This window comes from Monodon monoceros, unplaced genomic scaffold (genome assembly GCF_005190385.1).
Source record: "Monodon monoceros isolate NGI ecotype Baffin Bay Population unplaced genomic scaffold, NGI_Narwhal_1 Super_Scaffold_20, whole genome shotgun sequence".
NCBI classification, from domain to species: Eukaryota; Metazoa; Chordata; class Mammalia; order Artiodactyla; family Monodontidae; genus Monodon; species Monodon monoceros.
This window is the reverse complement of record NW_021703777.1, coordinates 72,929,527-72,949,617: the sequence shown is the minus strand read 5'-3', so window position 1 is coordinate 72,949,617 and position 20,091 is coordinate 72,929,527. Positions and strand designations below refer to the sequence as shown.

Below are 20,091 nucleotides of genomic sequence, written 5' to 3'. Positions count from 1 at the left end.
GAAATGAATATATTAAATATATTTAGTGTAATGGACATGAATAACTTAAATATATGAAACATAATTGTACCTGCCAAGAAGTGTGAAAACAATGACATATTACATAAAAATATCCCAAGAGATTTAGAACTAGAGACATAGGTTAGTAATTAAAAATACAAATTAGTTTTATGATGCATAAGGTAGTTGAGTGTGTTTTCTGCAAATGTATAATGAGTAATGATCATATTTTCTTTTCTTTTCTTCTCCCCTTCACAAGGGTCCTTAACAGTTGAGGACTGTGTGGTTCATATAGATCTGAATCTGGCTAAAGTGATTCATGAAAAATGGAAAGAATCTGTAATGGTTGGTAGGCTTCTTTTTATAGAAAGCTCCTTTTGTGTACATTTTGTCACCTTTGCTCTTCAATAAAATCTGTTATATGAAAGATTCTATTGAATTTTGACTTTGAGAGAGAAGTAATTTTACCAGTTAACAGGCTACTGATTTTTTTTTTCTCCTTCCAGTATTTTAGATTATTTCCAGACTGGCCAAATTATATAATTAATGATGGAGCTCAATATGACTGTTGATTATTTTTTTTAATGGAAAAAAATCATAAATAGTTTTTTACTCCTTAAAGACTTGCAGTGCTAATTTTCATAAACAGTTTTTAAAAAATCACAGCATAAGAGCTCTATAAGTAGAAAAAATATATAGATGGAATCAATTTATAATTATATTTATCTGCTTTTATTAGATTTAGCAAGAATGATTGATAGTTTTACAGGGAGAAATGATTACTAGAGAAAAATAATATAAGCTTGTTTTCTAATGCACCCTGCTTTGCCAATCCTGTTCTGCCTCTGTGTTTAGGAGCGACAAAGACAAGAAGAGGTATCCTGTGGCAAATTAATGCAAGGTAAAGCACATATTTTCACTTCTAATGTTCTTGTCTTGATGTTGAAACTTGGTGTGTGTGAATTTTAACTCTCTCTTTTTTTTTTTAAGCGTTTATTTGTTTGGCTGCGCCAGGTCTTAGTTGTGGCATGTGGGATCTTCATTGCCGCGTGTGGGATCTTTGTTGAGGTGTGCAGGATCTTTAGTTGTGGCGTGAGGGGTCTTTTAGTTGTGGCATGCAGGCTCTTAGCTGTAGCATGCGGGATCTAGGTCCCTGACCAGGGATTGAACCCGGGCCCCCCTGCACTGTGAGCAGGCCAGGGAAGTCCCTGAATCTTACTCATTTTAAATATACTTCCACAAAATATGTTACCCAAGAATTTTGATTTGCAAATAAAAGTTTTAACATTTAATATTGATACAAAAGAAAATAAAGCTTAAAGAAGAAAAAAGCCCCTATAATATCATTTAACTTTCAGTTAACACCTGAAAGCTAACACAACATTATAAATCAACTATATTTCAATTAAAAAAAAAACAAACAGGAGTGCTGTGGAACACCCAAGGTGTGCTCTAATGCACATAGTCAGGGTGTTTCCTGTTTATGATTTTGCTCTGAATGAAGGGAAACTGTTCTGGTTTGAGAGCAATAAAGTATTCCTGTGTTTGAGAGTATCATTGAAATATTACTTGATTTTTCAAATTTTTTATTGATGTTAATATAATTAGAGCACAAAAGTCAACCTGCTTTTTGATTACATCTGCCAAATTGAAAATAATTGATTCCAGAAGATTTCTTAGATAGCATTGTCGTAAGTGGTTAGTGCAGGGTGGCAGACCTGTTACAGGGTCCTCCTTTTGTGCCTGAGTTCCTCCAGATGCCTCTCTTGTCCACTCCATACTAGGACTCCAGGTTGAAGATTGTGAGAATGAAGATTCTTAACTTTAGTTCAGACCTGTGTTGTAGCTTCAAGAGCTAAAGCTGTTTGAGAGCTGGAGGTTTCCAAAGAGTATCAGAGTTATTCAGATGACAGCATTTGCTATTTCTTCACTCTCCAGGAAATCAAAGGAGTATATCAGAATGTGGTACTTAGAAAAGCTGAAATATTATACATTAAGTCTTGTTATTATGAACTTCTTAGAATGTTTAGTTCCTTCCTTATGTTGAATATCATTTGTTCAGTATTTATTGTAGACCTCCAGTGGGTTACAGATTTGCAGAAATATTCATCCTTTCAGTTCTTGGAGTGGCCAAGCAGAGCTGACCAAAGCTGCTCACTTCCGGCTGGCTGCAGCTTCCTCTGTTTACCAGTGTATATGTGTGTCACTGTTTTCTCTGTGTTGATGTGATATGAAAAAGAGTGGGGAAGCACTGAGTTGATTTACAGTAATACCCAGATCATTGTTCATTTGAATATTTCTACATTTATACTTGCTTGCAATTATGTGAAGATGTATTTTGAAACTTTGAAATACAACTTGGAATATTGTATTTATAAGCAAAGAGTAAAAAATCATGTTTTCTGGGTCTCTCTGAGGTAGATGTAACAGAATGAATAATGCCTAATTTGTACATTTATTGTTGATGGTCTGACACTATTGATACTGCTTTTGTAGATCCTTCCCTGGTTGGGCGTGTTGGTCTTGATAATCCAGAACAAAAATCATCTCAGAGAGCGGGCAAAAAATTACTGAAGACTTTAGCAGCACCTGAAATGCAACCCTTATTGGATCATTGGAACACTCATACTAAAAAAGTATCACTCAGAGAAATAATGTCAGAAGAAATTGCCTTACAGGAAAAGCATGATTTGGTATGAGTTAGTATAAATATTAAGCCTTTGTCTCTGACTCTAATTTAATCATATGTTTACTTTTTGATTTTCATTTGATTCTACTTTTCCTAGTCTGAAATCATATTTTAACCTGATTGAAGTTAATGTTAAAATTGAAAAATGTTTTAAATGTAGTTTGAAGTTGGAGGTCTTTGCTTCTGGAAAATTAGTTGATATTCTATAACAGTAAGCCAATTTATGTTAAATCTGTTGTTTTAGATTTAATTTTGCAGGTGTATATATCTTATCTTTAACATTTACTTCTGCAATTTTTTGATTCTAGAAAAACATGAAAGAATATTTCCTTTGAAGATAATTTCATTTATAAGTTAGTAATAAGAAATGACACTTGCTATTAAAGAATTGTCCATCTTTGAAACAAAATTTTTTAGAGAAAAATTTTAGAAACTTATGAATCTGAAATTAAGTACTCTTCTTTTTTATCTAACTTTGCAATTAAACAAGTTCAAACAGATATTTCACTTTGCTTTGAACTTAATTTTTGTTCTTTATTCAACATATCTAATTATATGATATGAAGCCGTAAGAGAATTTTGTTTATTTTCCATTTCTTTTTCTTAACGTTTTTTGGAATTCTGAAAATTAGTATTAGAGAATTTCAGAACCAAAACGGAAAAGACCTTAGAGGTTATTTAGTCCAATTCTCAAGGAAAAAAAATTTCTTAGTTGGTGATATTAAAGCATTTTACCCTCTTTTTTCACTCATTTGACTGCTCAAAGGAACACCTTTATATTGGCCGAAATACATAGAATTGGGGCATAGAAAGAATGATGGGATTCTTCTACCTTCATATTTATTTCCCCCAGTTATCTTGTTAATTAAGTTGGAAATAAGCTACCATTACCATCTTTGCATGTTTACATAATCCAAAGAACAATCTCTTCAGTAGGATCTTATAATTTAGTGTTGTTTAAGATATCTTCTTCAATTTACATATGTAATAAATTGGAGAAATAGATTTTCTTAAAAAATAAGGAAAGCCTAGAACTTATGCTCAAATGGTGTGACACTTTTTGTTGAAATGCCATTTTCCTCTACTGAAACTTATCTTTATGGTTCTAACCTGTCTTTTAATCTCTTAGTATAATAATGAACAAAAAAGTTTCTTTGACTTTCCAACTTAATTTTTTTTTTTTTTTCTCCTGTCAGTGATTTTTGCTTTTTTTTCCATGGGTTTGGTAATAGAAGCTATACTCTTCATCCTGAGGGTATTCCCCCTTAGAGCCTCAGTTAAGAGAATTTCTGGAGAAATTTCTCAGTAAGAGAATTTCCCAAAGGAGAAATATCATTTAAATTCTTCTAAAGCAAAGCATATAAAGTAAGCATTAGGCATAATGTATGAATAGGATAATTAATTGTAACATGATTACAGTTATGAGTTTTCAGTTTATTGATGGGACCTTAGAGTTTGTAGTTTAGAAACTCTATGATCTGGCAGATTGCTAGTAAATCTGATCACTGAATTTTTTAGTAAGGTCGGATTATAATGTATATCTTAAATAAGACGTGAATATTTAAAATTCTTGAGGTGGCTTGTTTTCATCACTCTTGTGATGTCTGATCAGTCTTTTTTACTGGTCAGATTGTCACCTATTGTGGTTCTTTTTTTATTGTTGTTTGGTGTTATAAATGGCCTAAATATGGTTAGGCTTCAAAGCCATTAACTATTCCAGGATTTTCCTAAATTATTGTAATTTTTATATTTTCAGAGACACCTTTGAAATTTTATAGGAAGTTATTTTTCAGACATTAGGATTTTTGGAATAAACAAAAATATTACATAGCTAAATCACAATGTCAGTAAATTGTCTTAGAGTTAGAAATCACTTTAAGAATGATTACCATATTCCTCAATTAGAATTCACATGGCACATTTTAGGAAAGCTCTTTCGGTTTGGCTATTTAAACAATCCAAATATGACTTTGAAAAAATAACAATTAGTAACAAATCTCATGCAATTACTTTGGAGTAAATATGTTTGTGAAAAAAATTTTTTTATGTGAATTTTAAGATTTTCTGTCAACCTGAATTTGCAACTTATTTGTACATTGTAGTTTCTGCCCATTGAGGAGAATATGTTTTTGAGGACGTTGTTCACAGCATCACACAGTGTCCCTTTAATGAGGACCCATGGGAGAAATTTCTCTCAGGTCTCAGTACCAGAAAAAGCTGTACTTCTCCTGAGCAACTGGTTTGTTTTTATTTTATGGACACTGAGAATCTTTGTTTCCCCCTTTGCTTTGGCCACTAAGAAGCTAAGAACTGAATTTGTGGCCCACCTTTAGCAATTGTACAGGATTTTGTGGCATGCATTTATATACTAATTTTACTTGCTAGCTTTATCCTATATTCTTACCTTTATTTTCTCTACTCTCTGACTTCATTTATTTATATCCTGTTTATATATATATATATATCCTTTTTTGTATAATATGATTGAATGTGTTGGGTGTGTATATGTGAGAGTATATATACACATGCACACACATATATGTATATGTGTGATTGTGTGTATGTATGTGTGTGTTAATGAACAGCTTCAAATACTTAGCAAAAAATGGGATATAAATAAATTGTGCAAGAATACTTATATTACTAATTTTAGCCTTTAATCAGTGAAGAAAGTCTGTGACTGCTTTTAAATTATTAGTCTTTTTGCAATAAAATAACCATGCTTTTGGGTCAGCATAACTAGTATTGTAAATTCCATCATAAAGATGGTTTTTGTCTTTTTTTTGTTTGTTTTAGAGAAGGGAGCCGCTTATATTTGAAAAAGATTGTGCCACTAAACTAAAGGAGAAGCAGCTCTTTAAGATATTTCCAGCCATTAACCAAAATTTTCTGGTGGACATTTTCAAGGACCACAAGTGAGTGCTAGAAGGATTGTGTGTAGTTTCTGTTGTGATGTCATTGAAAGCATATGTCATGCATTTTAATCTCTTATTTTTATTTTTCTGTTAACAAAAATAATATAGGTATATTATAAACCATTTAAATGCAATAATGTAGAAAGTGAGGAGTTTCTGTCAATTGGTTCATATTCCTCCTCAGTTTTTTCTCATATACATACACTAATGTATGTGTGTACACGTGTACCTATTTGCTTTTGTGTCTATATAAACACAAAAATAGGTTGTGTTTTATGTACTATTTTGTAGTTTTACTGTTATTTATTTTTTCTGTCCATACTTTGTGATCTACTCTTTTCTTTTTAAAGTCTACAGAGTATTCCATAGTATTCTTAAGTGATTTCTTAAAGTACCGTAGTTTATTTAAACATGCTCTGTTTATGGGCTTTTTGACTGTAAGAAAAGTTGGAAACCATGTTGCACTGAGTATCCTTGAACATACATTTTTGTGTGCATGGATGAATGTTATTGTAGGCTAGTTCCTAAAGGTGAAATTGCTGGTCCAGCGTGTGTATATTAAATTTTTTTACAGCTAATGCCAAATTTCCTTTTAAAAGGGCTTTCCATATTAGTTATATGCGCTGATAGTGTAACCTGCCCTGGATATTAAGAATCTTTAAATTTTTTGCCAGTCTGGTGCGAAAAATATTTCATTGCTGTTTAAACTTTTATTTTCCTTATTACTACTGAGGTTGAGCTTTTTTTCCATTAATTTCTTTTTCTATTAATTGCTTACCCTTTGCCTGTCTTCCTTTTGACTGTTTGTATTTCTTTCTAGATCTGTGAGAGCTCTTTATATATCATGTGTAGTTATCTTTGTTAATATAGATTATAGTAATTTTTTCTGATATAGCCATATACATATTTTAATTCATGTTTTATCAGAAAGTCTTTTCCCTTATTGGTTCTGAGTTTTATCACTTTTTAAGAAAATCTGTCCTACCCCAATATTATGAAAATATTTTCTGCAGTAAATTTTTTTTTTTTTTTTTTGTGTTACGTGGGCCTCTCACTGTTGTGGCCTCTCCCGTTGCGGAGCACAGGCTCCAGACGCACAGGCTCAGCAGCCATGGCTCACGGGCCCAGCCGCTCCGCAGCATGTGGGTTCTTCCCGGACTGGGGCACAAACCCGTATCCCCTGCATCGGCAGGCGGACTCTCAACCACTGCACCACCAGGGAAGCCCTCTGCAGTATTTTTAATAGTTAAATTTAAAAAGTTTATCTAGCATTTTTATGTGTATGGTATGAAGTAGAGTTTAACTTAATTGTTTTCTCCAAATGATTAACTGGATGAATAGCTCACCTTTACCCATTGATATAAAATATAATTACTAATATTTACTACATTCTCAAATATACATTTTCTTTTATAGACTCTTTGATTCCATTGAGCTATTTGGTCCTAAGTTTCCACCATCTTGTTTTAGTTATTGTGGTGTTGTAGTGTGTTTTGATGCTTAGTATGTTAGGAATGCTTCTGGTTTGAGTAATACATACTTTCGATCTTAATGTATTCCTTAAATTCCTATTTTAGCAAGAGTTGTTTTAAATAGATGCCTGTTTAGAATCTTTGGAGAATCCAATATAGACTTTTTTTCTTTAGTTTATTAGTATATTTCATGTTAGTCACAGTAATTTCTGAAGTAAAAAAATCTTTCAGGTTTTGTTTTTTTCCTTTAATGTAGTGTCGGAATTGATTTCAGGATTTTTGCAACAGTAGTTAAATGAGATAAGTCTGTGATATTCTGTTCCTGTGTTATCTTTGTCAGATTTTGGTTTTAGGGTTTAATTTGGTGTTTGGCTTAATAAAAGAACCTGGCAAGACTGCCATTTTTCTCTGTGCCCTGGAAAGTTTAAATAAATTAGTACCTTGAAGGTTCTGGGGTTGTGCCTTTTTAGGGGGAAGGTCTCTTCACTTTTCTTTAGGGAGAAGGTATTTTCACTATCTTTTTAGGAGTATTGCTTTATTCAGATGTTTGTGTTTTTTTTTTTTGCGGTACGTGGGCCTCTCACTGTTGTGGCCTCTCCCGTTGCGGAGCACAGGCTCTGGACGCGCAGGCTCAGCGGCCATGGCTCACGGGCCCAGCCGCTCCGCGGCACGTGGGATCTTCCCAGACTGGGGCACGAACCCGTGTCCCCTGCATCGGCAGGCGGACTCTCAACCACTGCGCCACCAGGGAAGCCCAGTTGTTTGCTTTTTTTCCATGAGTCTTTTCTGGTAGTTTGTCTTCTAGAAAATCATCAGGTTTATTATTGTTAAGTTGTATATAATATTCTGTGATAATTAAAACATTATTTTGTATTTATCATGTCCTTTTTTCCTTTCCTAATGTTTTTTTTCTATTTTCTTTGTTATTGCTGTTTATCAGATTGACCCTTTTAAAGAACAGGCTCTTGGTTTATTGATCAAAGTCTGTTTTATTTCTCTAATCATTTATTTTTGGTGATTCTTTTCTATTTTTGATGGTTCCTTTCTCTTTAAATTTGTTATGTTTTCAATTCTTTGGTTAGTTTGTTTCCTTTCAATCTTTAATAACAAATATACTTAAGGGTGTGAATTTTTTTCTGTGTAATGTTTTTGATATATATGTAATGTTTTGATTTTGATATATAGTATTTTCATTTTTTTTCTAAATAATATCTAATTCACTTTGACTTTCTAATTTATCCAAGAGTTTTATATTTTCTAAATGGTTTGATAGTTTGGTGGAGGGGGGGGGATTACTCTTTGTTTTTTTGTGTTGGGGTATAAGAATCCAGCCTGAAAGAGTCCTGCTTTTTGGAAGTTGAGATTTCCTTTGTGGTTTAATACATGATCAGTTATTATAAATATTGCACAAAGTGCCTCTTTTAAAAAATATTTATTTATTTACTTATTTATTTGGCTTCTTCGTGTCTTAGTTGTGGCATGCGGGATCTTTCATTGCAGCATGCTGACTTCTCTCTAGTTCTGGCTCACGGGCTGCAGAGCGCGCAGGCTCGGTAGCTGCGGCACGTGGGCTTAGTTGCCCTGTGGCCTGTGGCATCTTAGTTCCCAACCAGAGATTGAACCCATGTCCCCTGCATTGGAAGGTGGATTCGCAACCACTGGACCACCAGGAAAGTCCCTGAAAGTGCTTTTGAAAAAGAATATTCTCTGCTGAGTATGCAGAGTTCTAAATATGTCACTTGAATCAAGTTTTTCATGGTATTATTTCAATCCACAATTTTTCTATTTATTTTTGCTACCTAAACAGCTGTTTTCTTAGAGTTGTGTGTTAAAATATCCCAAGCCACTAGGGGTTAGGAGGGTGATGCTGGCATATGGCAACTCTCTTCTATGGGGACCTAGGGCAAGAAGCCCTGATGTGAAATTACCCAGAGTTGTGGTTCCCCAGGCAAGGTAAGGGGACCGAGTTGAGTCCTTCCTCTCGATGCTCAGAGTGATTGGTCAGTCAGGCCCCTCGGGGCAGGTATTATGGTATTAAATGATTACCTCCATTTGTCTGCCAACAGGTGGATAATTGTCTCAGTTACCAGTAGCTTCAGTTTCACCCCGGGTAAGAAGGGTAGGTTCGTTCAGTTACTGCAGTATACGCCTGCAGTGTCATCTTCCAGGGCCACGCACTGCTAACAGCGCCTGTGGTGGAGACTGGCTTCCGGCCCTAGGAGTGGGCAAGCCAGGTGATTTTAAGAACTAGTTAGGATGTGGTTAATTTCTGGTAGTTTCTAGCCCCTAGAAACCCCAATTTGTTGAGCATATGTGAGGCGGCAAGATGAGAGTGCTCAAGGAGAATTGGTAGTCCCAAATGGTTCACCTTCAAGGGTTGTCTTTAATAAATTGATGAATAGCAAAATATCACAGTATTTTAGATAGCTGTCACATTTCAAAAACAGTCCTTTGTGGTCAGCTCTTCATTATCTGGCCGTTGGAAAAGATCAGAGGCATAAATAGTCTGAAATAATGAGCAGTATAAAATCATTTATAATTTTCTTTGGAATGAGTTTCTTTGGATACAGGGACATTAGCGTTTCAGATGTTTGTCAATTTTTGTAGAATTTCGTATTCCACATACTATAGTATCACCATGAAAATATGCCTAAATAATGTAGGGGTGGGAGGTAGGGTAGTGTTTTAGTTTTTCCTTTCTATATCCCTGCTTAGAATTTCTTTGACTAGAACGCCATGGTATAAGTAAAATGTAAAATTTGACAGGATAAGAATGTCAGTTTAAGGATTTATTGTCTGTTTTTGATGTTTGAAGGAAACTGAAACCATGTGTGAATCCAACAAGGGACTTAAGTATAGGTGATAAGATGAAAGAAAGATTTGTGGAAAATTTACCTGGAATAAAAGATAAGAAAATGAATTAATTATCAATATGTTACTTTTCGGTATTCATTTAAAAAATTAGTTTTTGAGAGTCTCTGACTTGACACTTTCCCTCTGTTCATTCTTGAGTCTTGAGATACACAATGAACATTTAATTTTCATGTTTAAAACTCAGAAGTGAGCCAATTTTTCATATTCTTCTAAGATTTTGTAAGATTGCTTATGTTAATGTTTCCACATAACTTTTATTTTCATTTATTGACCTCATATTTGTACTTCAACTCTCTACAGCTATTCGTTAGAACACACAGTGCAATTTCTAAATTGTGTTCTTGAAGGAGACCCTGTAAAAACAGTGGTAGCACAAGAGTTTGTTCACCAAAATGAGAATGTCACTTCTCATACTGCACAGAAGTCTAAGGAGAAAAAGGTATAGAGCTACTTAATTTTTTACAGTAATGGTAAATAATTGTGTTTGAAAATATAATTGGTTTGTTAGATAGTTTAATGATTATTTCTCACCATTTTTCATAGACTGGAAATTTAACCACCAATAGCATATTTGGTTTAGAATATCTGTTTGCTCAAAATAGTGAATTTATAGCTGATTATATGTTTTTTCTTTAAACCCTTTGTGCACAACAAGCATTGGAATTTCTGTAACTTTTTATGTATAGACTACACAGTAGAGTATGAAGCTTAATTGAATAGCAGTGGGTGTAATATGATGGGTCTTAGGGCATAAATAATGTGGGTGGAAATGTTTAGCCATTTGAGAAGCTACCAAGCATTTTCCCCAAATGGCTGCGTTCTTTTACATTTCCATCAGCAGTGTATGAGGGTTACAATTTCTCCACATCCTCTCTGACACTTGTTATCATCTGTCTTTCTGATTATAGCCATCCTAGTGGGTGTGAAGTTGTCTTATGGGTACCTGGGATTTGTTTTAATCAGGTATGGTAAGACACCCAGACATGGAAACGTTGTGAAGGATCCCTAGAAACAGGAGGCATGGCCCAAAGCCACATGAGGAAGCACCAGGGTCAAGGAGGCAAAGGAAGTAGGGGGGAAGTGTGGGCAAGAACCTTTTTTGTGGTGTCTGCAGGAAGGACTGGGCCACGCAGAGTAATAAGCATGTTTAGGATGGACTAGTTTGAATAATTTCAGCAGGCTCTGGGGCATAGGAACTGTCCCTAGTTTTCTGATACCTGGCTTCGGTGATCAGGGTATATAGATGGTAGTCAGAGAGTGAGAGCCCCATAAAGAAGGTGGTTGGGGGTATGGGCTCTAGATTGGATGGTTTGCATATATAAAACGTTCTAGCAAGTGAGTTGTTTCCTATCTCTAGGAATTAGCTAACCCCAAGGTGGTGGGTGCTGTGTCTCCGGGGGTCACCAAGGCCCCAGATGTCAAAGCATCAGAATACAGGAAATAAAAGACATGGCTAATACAGAAGTGGTATCTCGTTGTGATTTTGATTTGCATTTCCCTGATTACTGGTGATGTTGAGCATCTTATCATGTGCTTATTGGCCATTTGTATAACTTCTTTGAGGAAATGTCTATTAATATCCATTACCCATTACAATTAAAAAATTCTCTAGTTGTATGAATTTTTATATAGTCTACATACAAGATCCTTATCAGACATATGACTTGCAGAAATTTTCCTGTTCCAAGGGTTGTCTTTTCACTTTTTTGATGATGTCCTTTGAAGCACAAAAGTTTTAAAAATTGATCACAATTTTTTCTTTTGTTGGATGTACTTTTGTTTTCTTTTTGTTTTTTCTTTTTTCTCGCTTTGTCACAGCTTACCCTTCCCCCTCCCCATATCCTCAAGTCCATTCTCCAGTAGGTCTGTGTCTTTATTCCTGTCTTACCCCTAGGTTCTTCATGACATTTTTTTTTCTTAAATTCCATATATATGTGTTAGCATACGGTATTTGTCTTTCTCTTTCTGACTTACTTCACTCTGTATGACAGACTCTAGGTCTATCCACCTCATTACAAATAGCTCAATTTCGTATCTTTTTATGGCTGAGTAATATTCCATTGTATATATGTGCCACATCTTCTTTATCCATTCATCCGATGATGGACACTTAGGTTGTTTCCATCTCCGGGCTATTGTAAATAGAGCTGCAATGAACATTTTGGTACCTGACTCTTTTTGAATTATGGTTTTATCATGGTGTATGCCCAGTAGTGGGATTGCTGGGTCATATGGTAGTTCTATTTGTAGTTTTTTAAGGAACCTCCATACTGTTCTCCACAGTGGCTGTATCAATTTACATTCCCACCAACAGTGCAAGAGGGTTCCCTTTTCTCCACACCCTCTCCAGCATTTATTGTTTCTAGATTTTCTGATGATGGCCATCCTGACTGGTGTGAGATGATATCTCATTGTAGTTTTGATTTGCATTTCTCTAATGATTAATGATGTTGAGCATTCTTTCATGTGTTTGTTGGCAGTCTGTATATCTTCTTTGGAGAAATGTCTACTTAGGTCTTCTGCCCATTTTTGGAATGGGTTGTTGGTTTTTTTGTTATTGAGCTGCTTATAAATTTTGGAGATTAATCCTTTGTCAGTTGCTTCATTTGCAAATATTTTCTCCCATTCTGAGGATTGTCTTTTGGTCTTGTTTATGGTTTCCTTTGCTGTGCAAAAGCTTTGAAGTTTCATTAGGTCCCATTTGTTTATTTTTGTTTTCATTTCCATTTCTCTAGGAGGTGGGTCAAAAAGGATCTTGCTGTGATTTATGTCATAGAGTGTTCTGCCTATGTTTTCCTCTAAGAGTTTGATAGTTTCTGGCCTTACATTTAAGTATTTAATCCATTTTCACCTTATTTTTGTGTATGGTGTTAGGGAGTGGTCTAATCTCATACTTTTACATGTAACTGTCCAGTTTTCCCAGCACCACTTACTGAAGAGGCTGTCCTTTCTCCACTGTACATTCCTGACTCCTTTATCAAAGATAAGGTGACCATATGTGCGTGGGTTTATCTCTGGGCTTTCTGTCCTGTTCCATTGATCTATCTTTCTGTTTTTGTGCCAGTACCATACTGTGTTGATTACTGTAGCTTTTTAGTATAGTCTGAAGTCAGGGAGCCTGATTCCTCCAGCTCCATTTTTCATTCTCAAGATTGCTTTGGCTATTCGGGGTCTTTTGTGTTTCCATACAAATTGTGAAATTTTTTGTTCTAGTTCTGTGAAAAATGCCAGTGGTAGTTTGATAGGGATTGCATTGAATCTGTAGATTGCTTTGGGTAGTAGAGTCATTTTCACAATGTTGATTCTTCCAGTCCAAGAACATGGTATATCTCTCCATCTATTTGTATCATCTTTAATTTCTTTCATCAGTGTCTTATAATTTTCTGCATACAGGTCTTTTGTCTCCTTAGGTAGGTTTATTCCTAGATATTTTATTCTTTTTGTTGCAATGGTAAATGGGAGTGTTTTCTTGATTTCACTTTCAGATTTTTCATCATTAGTGTATAGGAATGCCAGATATTTCTGTGCATTAATTTTGTATCCTGCTACTTTACCAAATTCATTGATTAGCTCTAGTAGCTTTCTGGTAGCATCTTTAGGATTCTCTATGTATCTGCAAACAGTGACAGCTTTACTTCTTCTTTTCCAGTTTGGATTCCTTTTATTTCCTTTTCTTCTCTGATTGCTGTGGCTAAAACTTCCAAAACTATGTTGAATAAGAGTGGTGAGAGTGGGCAACCGTGTCTTGTTCCTTATCTTAGTGGAAATGCTTTCAGTTTTTCACCATTGAGGACGATGATGGCTGTGGGTTTGTCATATTTGGCCTTTATTATGTTGAGGAAAGTTCCCTCTATGCCTACTTTCTGCAGGGTTTTTATCATAAATGGGTGTTGAATTTTGTCAAAAGCTTTCTCTGCATCTATTGAGATGATCATATGGTTTTTCTCCTTCAATTTGTTAATATGGTTTATCACATTGATTGATTTGCGTATATTGAAGAATCCTTGCATTCCTGGAATAAACCCCACTTGATCATGGTGTATGATCCGTTTAATGTGCTGTTGAATTCTGTTTGCTAGTATTTTGTTGAGGATTTTTGCATCTATGTTCATCAGTGATATTGGCCTGTAGTTTTCTTTCTTTGTGACATCCTTGTATGGTTTTGGTATCAGGGTGATGGTGGCCTCGTAGAATGAGTTTGGGAGTGTTCCTCCCTCTGCTATATTTTGTAAGAGTTTGAGAAGGAAAGGTGTTAGCTGTTCTCTAAATGTTTGATAGAATTTGTCTGTGAAGCCATCTGGTCCTGGGCTTTTGTTTGTTGGAAGATTTTTAATCACAGTTTCAATTTCAGTACTTGTGATTGGCCTGTTCATATTTTCTATTTCTTCCTAATTCAGTCTTGGCAGGTTGTGCCTTTCTAAGAATTTGTCCATTTCTTCCAGGTTGTCCATTTTATTGGCATAGAGTTTCTTGTAGTAATCTCTCATGATCTTTTGTATTTCTGCAGTGTCAGTTGTTACTTCTCCTTTTTCATTTCTAATTCTATTGATTTGAGTCTTCTCCCATTTTTTCTTGATGAGTCTGGCTAATGGTTTATCAATTTTGTTTATCTTCTCAAAGAACCAGCTTTTAGTTTTATTGATCTTTGCTATCGTTTCCTTCATTTCTTTTTCATTTATTTCTGACCTGATTTTTATGATTTCTTTTCTTCTGCTGACTTTGGGGTTTTTTTGTTCTTCTTTCTCTAATTGCTTTACATGCAAGGTTAGGTTTTTTATTCGAGATGTTTCCTGTTTCTTAAGGTAGGATTGTATTGCTATAAACTTCCCTCTTAGAACTGCTTTTGCTGCATCCCATAGATTTTGGGTTGTCGTGTCTCCATTGTCATTTGTTTCTAGGTATGTTTTGATTTCCTCTTTGATTTCTTCAGTGATCACTTCGTTATTAAGTAGTGTATTGTTTAGCCTCCATGTGTTTGTATTTTTTACAGATCTTTTCCTGTAATTGATATCTAGTCTCAGCATTGTGGTCAGAAAAGATACTTGATACAATTTCAGTTTTCTTAAATTTACCAAGGCTTGATTTGTGACCCAAGATATGATCTATCCTGGAGAATGTTCCATGAGCACTTGATAAAAATGTGTATTCTGTTGTTTTTGGATAGAATGTCCTATAATTATCGATTAAGTTCATCTTGTTTAATGTATCATTTAAAGCTTGTGTTTCCTTATTTATTTTCATTTGGGATGATCTGTCCATTGGTGAAAGTGGGGTGTTAAAGTCCCCTGCTATGAGTGTGTTACTGTCGATTTCCCCTCTTATGGCTGTTAGTATTTGCCTTATGTATTGAGGTGCTCCTATGTTGGGTGCATAAATATTTACAATTGTTATATCTTCTTCTTGGATCGATCCCTTGATCATTATGTAGTGTCCTTCTTTGTCTCTCCTAATAGTCTTTATTTTAAAGTCTATTTTGTCTGATATGAGAATAGCTACTCCAGCTTTTTTTTGGTTTCCATTTGCATGAAATATCTTTTTCCATCCCCTTACTTTCAGTCTGTATGTGTCTCTAGGTCTGAAGTGGGTCTCTTGTAGACAGCAAATATATGGGTCTTGTTTCTGTATCCATTCAGCCAATCTGTGTCTTTTGGTGGGGGCATTCAATCCATTTACATTTAAGGTAATTATCGATATGTATGTTCCTATTCCCATTTTCTAAATTGTTTTGGGTTTGTTATTTTAGGTCTTTTCCTTCTCTTGTGTTTCTTGCCTAGAGAAGTTCCTTTAACAGTTGTTGTAAAGCTGGTTTGGTTGTGCTGAACTCTCTCAGCTTTTGCTTGTCTGTAAAGGTTTTAATTTCTCCATCAAATCTGAATGAGATCCTTGCTGGGTAGAGTAATCTTGGTTGCCGGTTTTTCTCCTTCATCACTTTAAATATGTCCTGCCAGTCCCCTCTGGCTTGCAGAGTTTCTGCTGAAAGATCAGCTGTTAACCTTATGGAGATTCCCTTGTGTGTTATTTGTTGTTTTTCCCTTGCTGCTTTTAATATGTTTTCTTTGTATTTAATTTTTGACAGTTTGATTACTATGTGTCTTGGCGTGTTTCTCCTTGGATTTATCCTGTATGAGAGTCTCTGTGCTTCCTGGACTTGATTAACTATTTCCTTTTCCATATTAGGGACGTTTCCAACTATAATCTCTTGAAATATTTTCTCAGTCCCTTTCTTTTTCTCTTCTCCTTCTGGAACCCCTATAATTCAAATGTTGGTGCATTTAATGTTGTCCCAGAGGTCTCTGAGATTGTCCTCAGTTCTTTTCATTCTTTTTTCTTTATTCTGCTCTGCAGTAGTTATTTCTACCATTTTATCTTCCAGGTCACTTATCCGTTATTCTGCCTCAGTTATTCTGCTATTGATACCATCTAGAGTATTTTTAATTTCATTTATTGTGTTGTTCATTGTTGTTTGTTTCATCTTTAGTTCTTCTAGGTGCTTGTTAAATGTTTCTTGCATTTTGTCTATTTCCAAGATTTTGGATCATCTTTACTATCATTATTCTGAATTCTTTTTCAGGTAGACTGCCTATTTCCTCTTCATTTATTAGGTCTGGTGGGTTTTTATCTTGCTCCTTCATCTGCTGTGTGTTTTTTTGTCTTCTCATTTTGCTTATCTTACTGTGTTTGGGGCCTCCTTTTTGCAGGCTGCAGGTTCATAGTTCCCGTTGTTTTTGGTGTCTGTCCCCAGTGGCTAAGGTTGGTTCAGTGGGTTGTGAAGGCTTCCTGGTGGAGGGGACTAGTGCCTGTGTTCTGGTGGATGAGGCTGGATCTTGTCTTTCTGGTGGGCAGGTCCACGTCTGGTGGTGTGTTTTGGGGTGTCTGTGGACTTATTATGATTTTAGGCAGCCTCTCTGCTAATGGGTGGGGTTGTGTTCCTGTCTTGCTAGTTGTTTGGCATAAGATGTCCAGCAGTGTAGCTTGCTGGTCGTTGAGTGAAGCTGGGTGCTGGTGTTGAAATGGAGATCTCTGGGAGGTTTTCGCCGTTTGATATTATGTGTAGCTGGGAGGTCTCTTGTGGACCAGTGTCCTGAAGTTGGCTCTCCCACCTCAGAGGTGCAGCACCAAGAGCCTTTCATCCACACGGCTCAGAATAAAAGGGAGAAAAAATAGAAAGAAAGAATTAGTAGAAGAAGAAAGAAAGAAAGAAAGAAAGAAAGAAAGAAAGAAAGAAAGAAAGAAAGAAAGAAAGAAAGAAAGAAAGAACGGAGGGAGGGAGGGAGGGGTGAGTGAAGGAAGGAAAAAAGAGAGAAAGAAGATAAAATAAAATAAAGTAATAAGATAAAATATAGTAAAGTTATTAAAATAAAAAAATAATTATTAAGAGAAAAAAGAAAAAAATTAAAACAACAACAACAAAAAAACAGACGTATAGAACCCTAGGACAAATGGTGGAAGCAAAGCTATACAGACAAAATCTCACACAGAAGCATACACATACACACTCACAAAAAGAGGAAAAGGGGAAAAAATCATAAATCTTGTTCTCAAAGTCCATCTCCTCAATTTGGGATGATTCGTTGTCTATTCATGTATTCCACAGATGCAGGGTACATCAAGTTGATTGTGGAGATTTAATCCACTGCTTCTGAGGCTGCTGGGAGAGATTTCCCTTTCTCTTCTTTGTTCTCACAGCTCCCAGGGGCTCAGCTTTGGATTTGGCCCACCTCTGCATGTAGGTCGCTGGAGGGCGTCTGTTCTTCGCTCAGACAGGATGGGGTTAAAGGAGCAGCTGATTCGGGGGCTCTGGCTCACTCAGGCCGGGGGGGGGAGGGGTACGTGCGGGGCGGGCCTGCGGCAGCAGAGGCCAGCATGACATTGCACCAGCCTGAGGCGTGCCGTGCGTTCTCCTGGGGGAGTTGTCGCTGGATCCTGGGGCCCTGGCAGTAGCGAGCTGCACAGGCTCCCCGGAAGGGGGTGTGTGGATAGTGACCTGTGCTCGCACACAGGCTTCTTGGTGGCGGCAGCAGCAGCCTTAGCGTCTCCTGCCCGTCTCTGGGGTCCGTGCTTTTAGCCGCGGCTCACGTCCGTCTCTGGAGCTCCTTTAAGCAGTGCTCTTAATCCCCTCTCCTCGCACACCAGGAAACAGAGGGAAGAAAAAGTCTCTTGCCTCTTCGGCAGGTCCAGACTTTTCCCCCGGACTCCCTCTCGGTTAGCCGTGGCGCACTAACCCCCTGCAGGCTGTGTTCACGCTGCCAACCGCAGTCCTCTCCCGGTGCTCTGACCAAAGCCCGGGCCTCAGCTCCCAGCCCCGCCCATTCCGGCGGGTGAGAGGACAAGCCTCTCGGGCTGGTGAGTGCTGCTCGGCACCGATCCTCTGTGCGGAAATCTCCCCGCTTTGCCCTCCGCACCCCTGTTGCTGTGCTCTCCTCTGCGGCCCCGAAGCTTCCCCCTCCGCCACCCGCAGTCTCCGCCCGCGAGGGGGCTTCCTAGTGTGTGGAAACCTTTCCTCCTTCACAGCTCCCTCCCACTGGTGCAGGTCCCGTCCCTATTCTCCTGTCCCGTCTCTGTTTATTCTTTTTTCTTTTGCCCTACCCAGGTACTTGGGGGGTTTCTTGCCTTTTGGGAGGTCTGAGGTCTTCTGCCAGCGTTCAGTAGGTATTCTGTAGGAGTTGTTCCATGTGTAGATGTATTTCTGGTGTATCTGTGGGGAGGAAGGTGGTCTCCGTGTCTTACTCTTCCGCCATCTTGAAACAGGAACCTGTTGGATGTACTTTTGGTGTCATATCTAAGAAACTATTGCCTAATCCAAGGTCATGAGGATTTACACCTGAGTTTTCTTCTAAGAGTTTTATAGTTTTAGTGTTTACATTTAGAGCTTTGATCTATTTTGGGTTAATTTTTGTATATGGTATGAGATAGGGGTCCAGGTTCGTTCTTTTGCATGTGGATATCCAGTTGTCACAGCACCACTTGTTGCAAAGACTGCTTTTCCCCATTGAATTTCCTTAGCACCCTAGTTGAAAATGAATTGACTATAAATTTGTAACTAGACTCTCAGTTTCATTCCGTTGACCTGTATGTTTCTCATTATGCCAGTACCACAGCCTTGATTACTGTAGCTTTGTAGTAAGTTTTGAAATTAGGAAGTGTGTGTTTTCAACTATTTTCAAGATTATTTTGTCTATTCTGGTCCTCATGCATTTCCATGTGAATTTTAGGATCAGCTTGTCAATTTCTGCAAAGAAGCCAGTTGGAATTTTCATGGGGATTTTGTTGAGCCTGTGGATCAATTTGAGGTGTATTGCGATCTTAACAATATTGTCTTCCAATTCATGAATATAGAGTACCTTTCGATTTATTTAGGTCCTCTTAATTTCATTCAACAGTGTGTTGTAGGGTTTTTTTTCGTTTTTTTTTTGCGCCACGCGGGCCTCTCACCGTTGTGGCCTCACAGGCTCCGGACGTGCAGGCTTAGCGGCCATGGCCCACGGGCCCAGCCGCTCCGCGGCATGTGGGATCTTCCCGGCCCGGGGCACGAACCCATGTCCCCTGCATCGGCAGGCGGACTCTCAACCACTGCGCCACCAGGGAAGCCCCTGTTGTAGTTTTGAGTATAAGTTTTACATGCCTTTTAAAAAATTTATTTCTAAGCATTTTATTTTTTTGATGCTATTATAAATGAAATTGGTTTCTTAAGTTTATTTTTGGATTGTACATTGCAAATACATAGAAATACAATTGATTTTGTATGATTTTGTATATTAATCTTGTATTCGTTTTAGGCTTTTTTTTCTTTTTTAAACAGTCCTCAATCATCCTGCTATACTTGCTCATTAATAAGACCACTCAGGGATAGTGGAGCACCACTTGTATGTTGCCTTTTTTCTTTGAATATTTCACCATCACTTAGCTTATATGTAGAACTTAGGTAATTTTGGTTTTCATGTGATCTGTTAGTGTGTACACGGAACAGGAACCAAGTGTACTGCTGATGCCTGTGTTCATCATGGATAGGTGCAGTATTATAAGATTCAGGGAGTGTACAAGATGATGATGAGACCTTCAGTGCCAAACTGGGAATGAAGATTACTTTTTCACCTGATAATAGAGCAAGGCACTCTTGGTCATTATGGCAATAGAGGAAGTG

General features: G+C 36.9%; 1 protein-coding gene across 8 annotated transcripts in view; it reads left to right on the top strand.

Annotated features, from left to right (window-relative positions):
* The window catches only part of N4BP2 (NEDD4 binding protein 2), a 90,914-nt gene that overhangs the window by 56,874 nt on the left and 13,949 nt on the right, over nucleotides 1–20,091 (top strand). For 7 of the 8 annotated variants that reach the window (XM_029234864.1, XM_029234860.1, XM_029234863.1 and 4 more), the window contains 5 exons: nucleotides 260–345; nucleotides 856–901; nucleotides 2,497–2,693; nucleotides 5,486–5,604; nucleotides 10,251–10,389. In XM_029234864.1, coding sequence (XP_029090697.1) covers nucleotides 260–345; nucleotides 856–901; nucleotides 2,497–2,693; nucleotides 5,486–5,604; nucleotides 10,251–10,389 — 587 coding nt within the window. Of the gene's footprint in view, nucleotides 1–259; nucleotides 350–855; nucleotides 902–2,496; nucleotides 2,694–5,485; nucleotides 5,605–10,250; nucleotides 10,390–20,091 lie in introns of those variants that run through there. The other variant, XM_029234867.1, reaches the window with a different exon arrangement.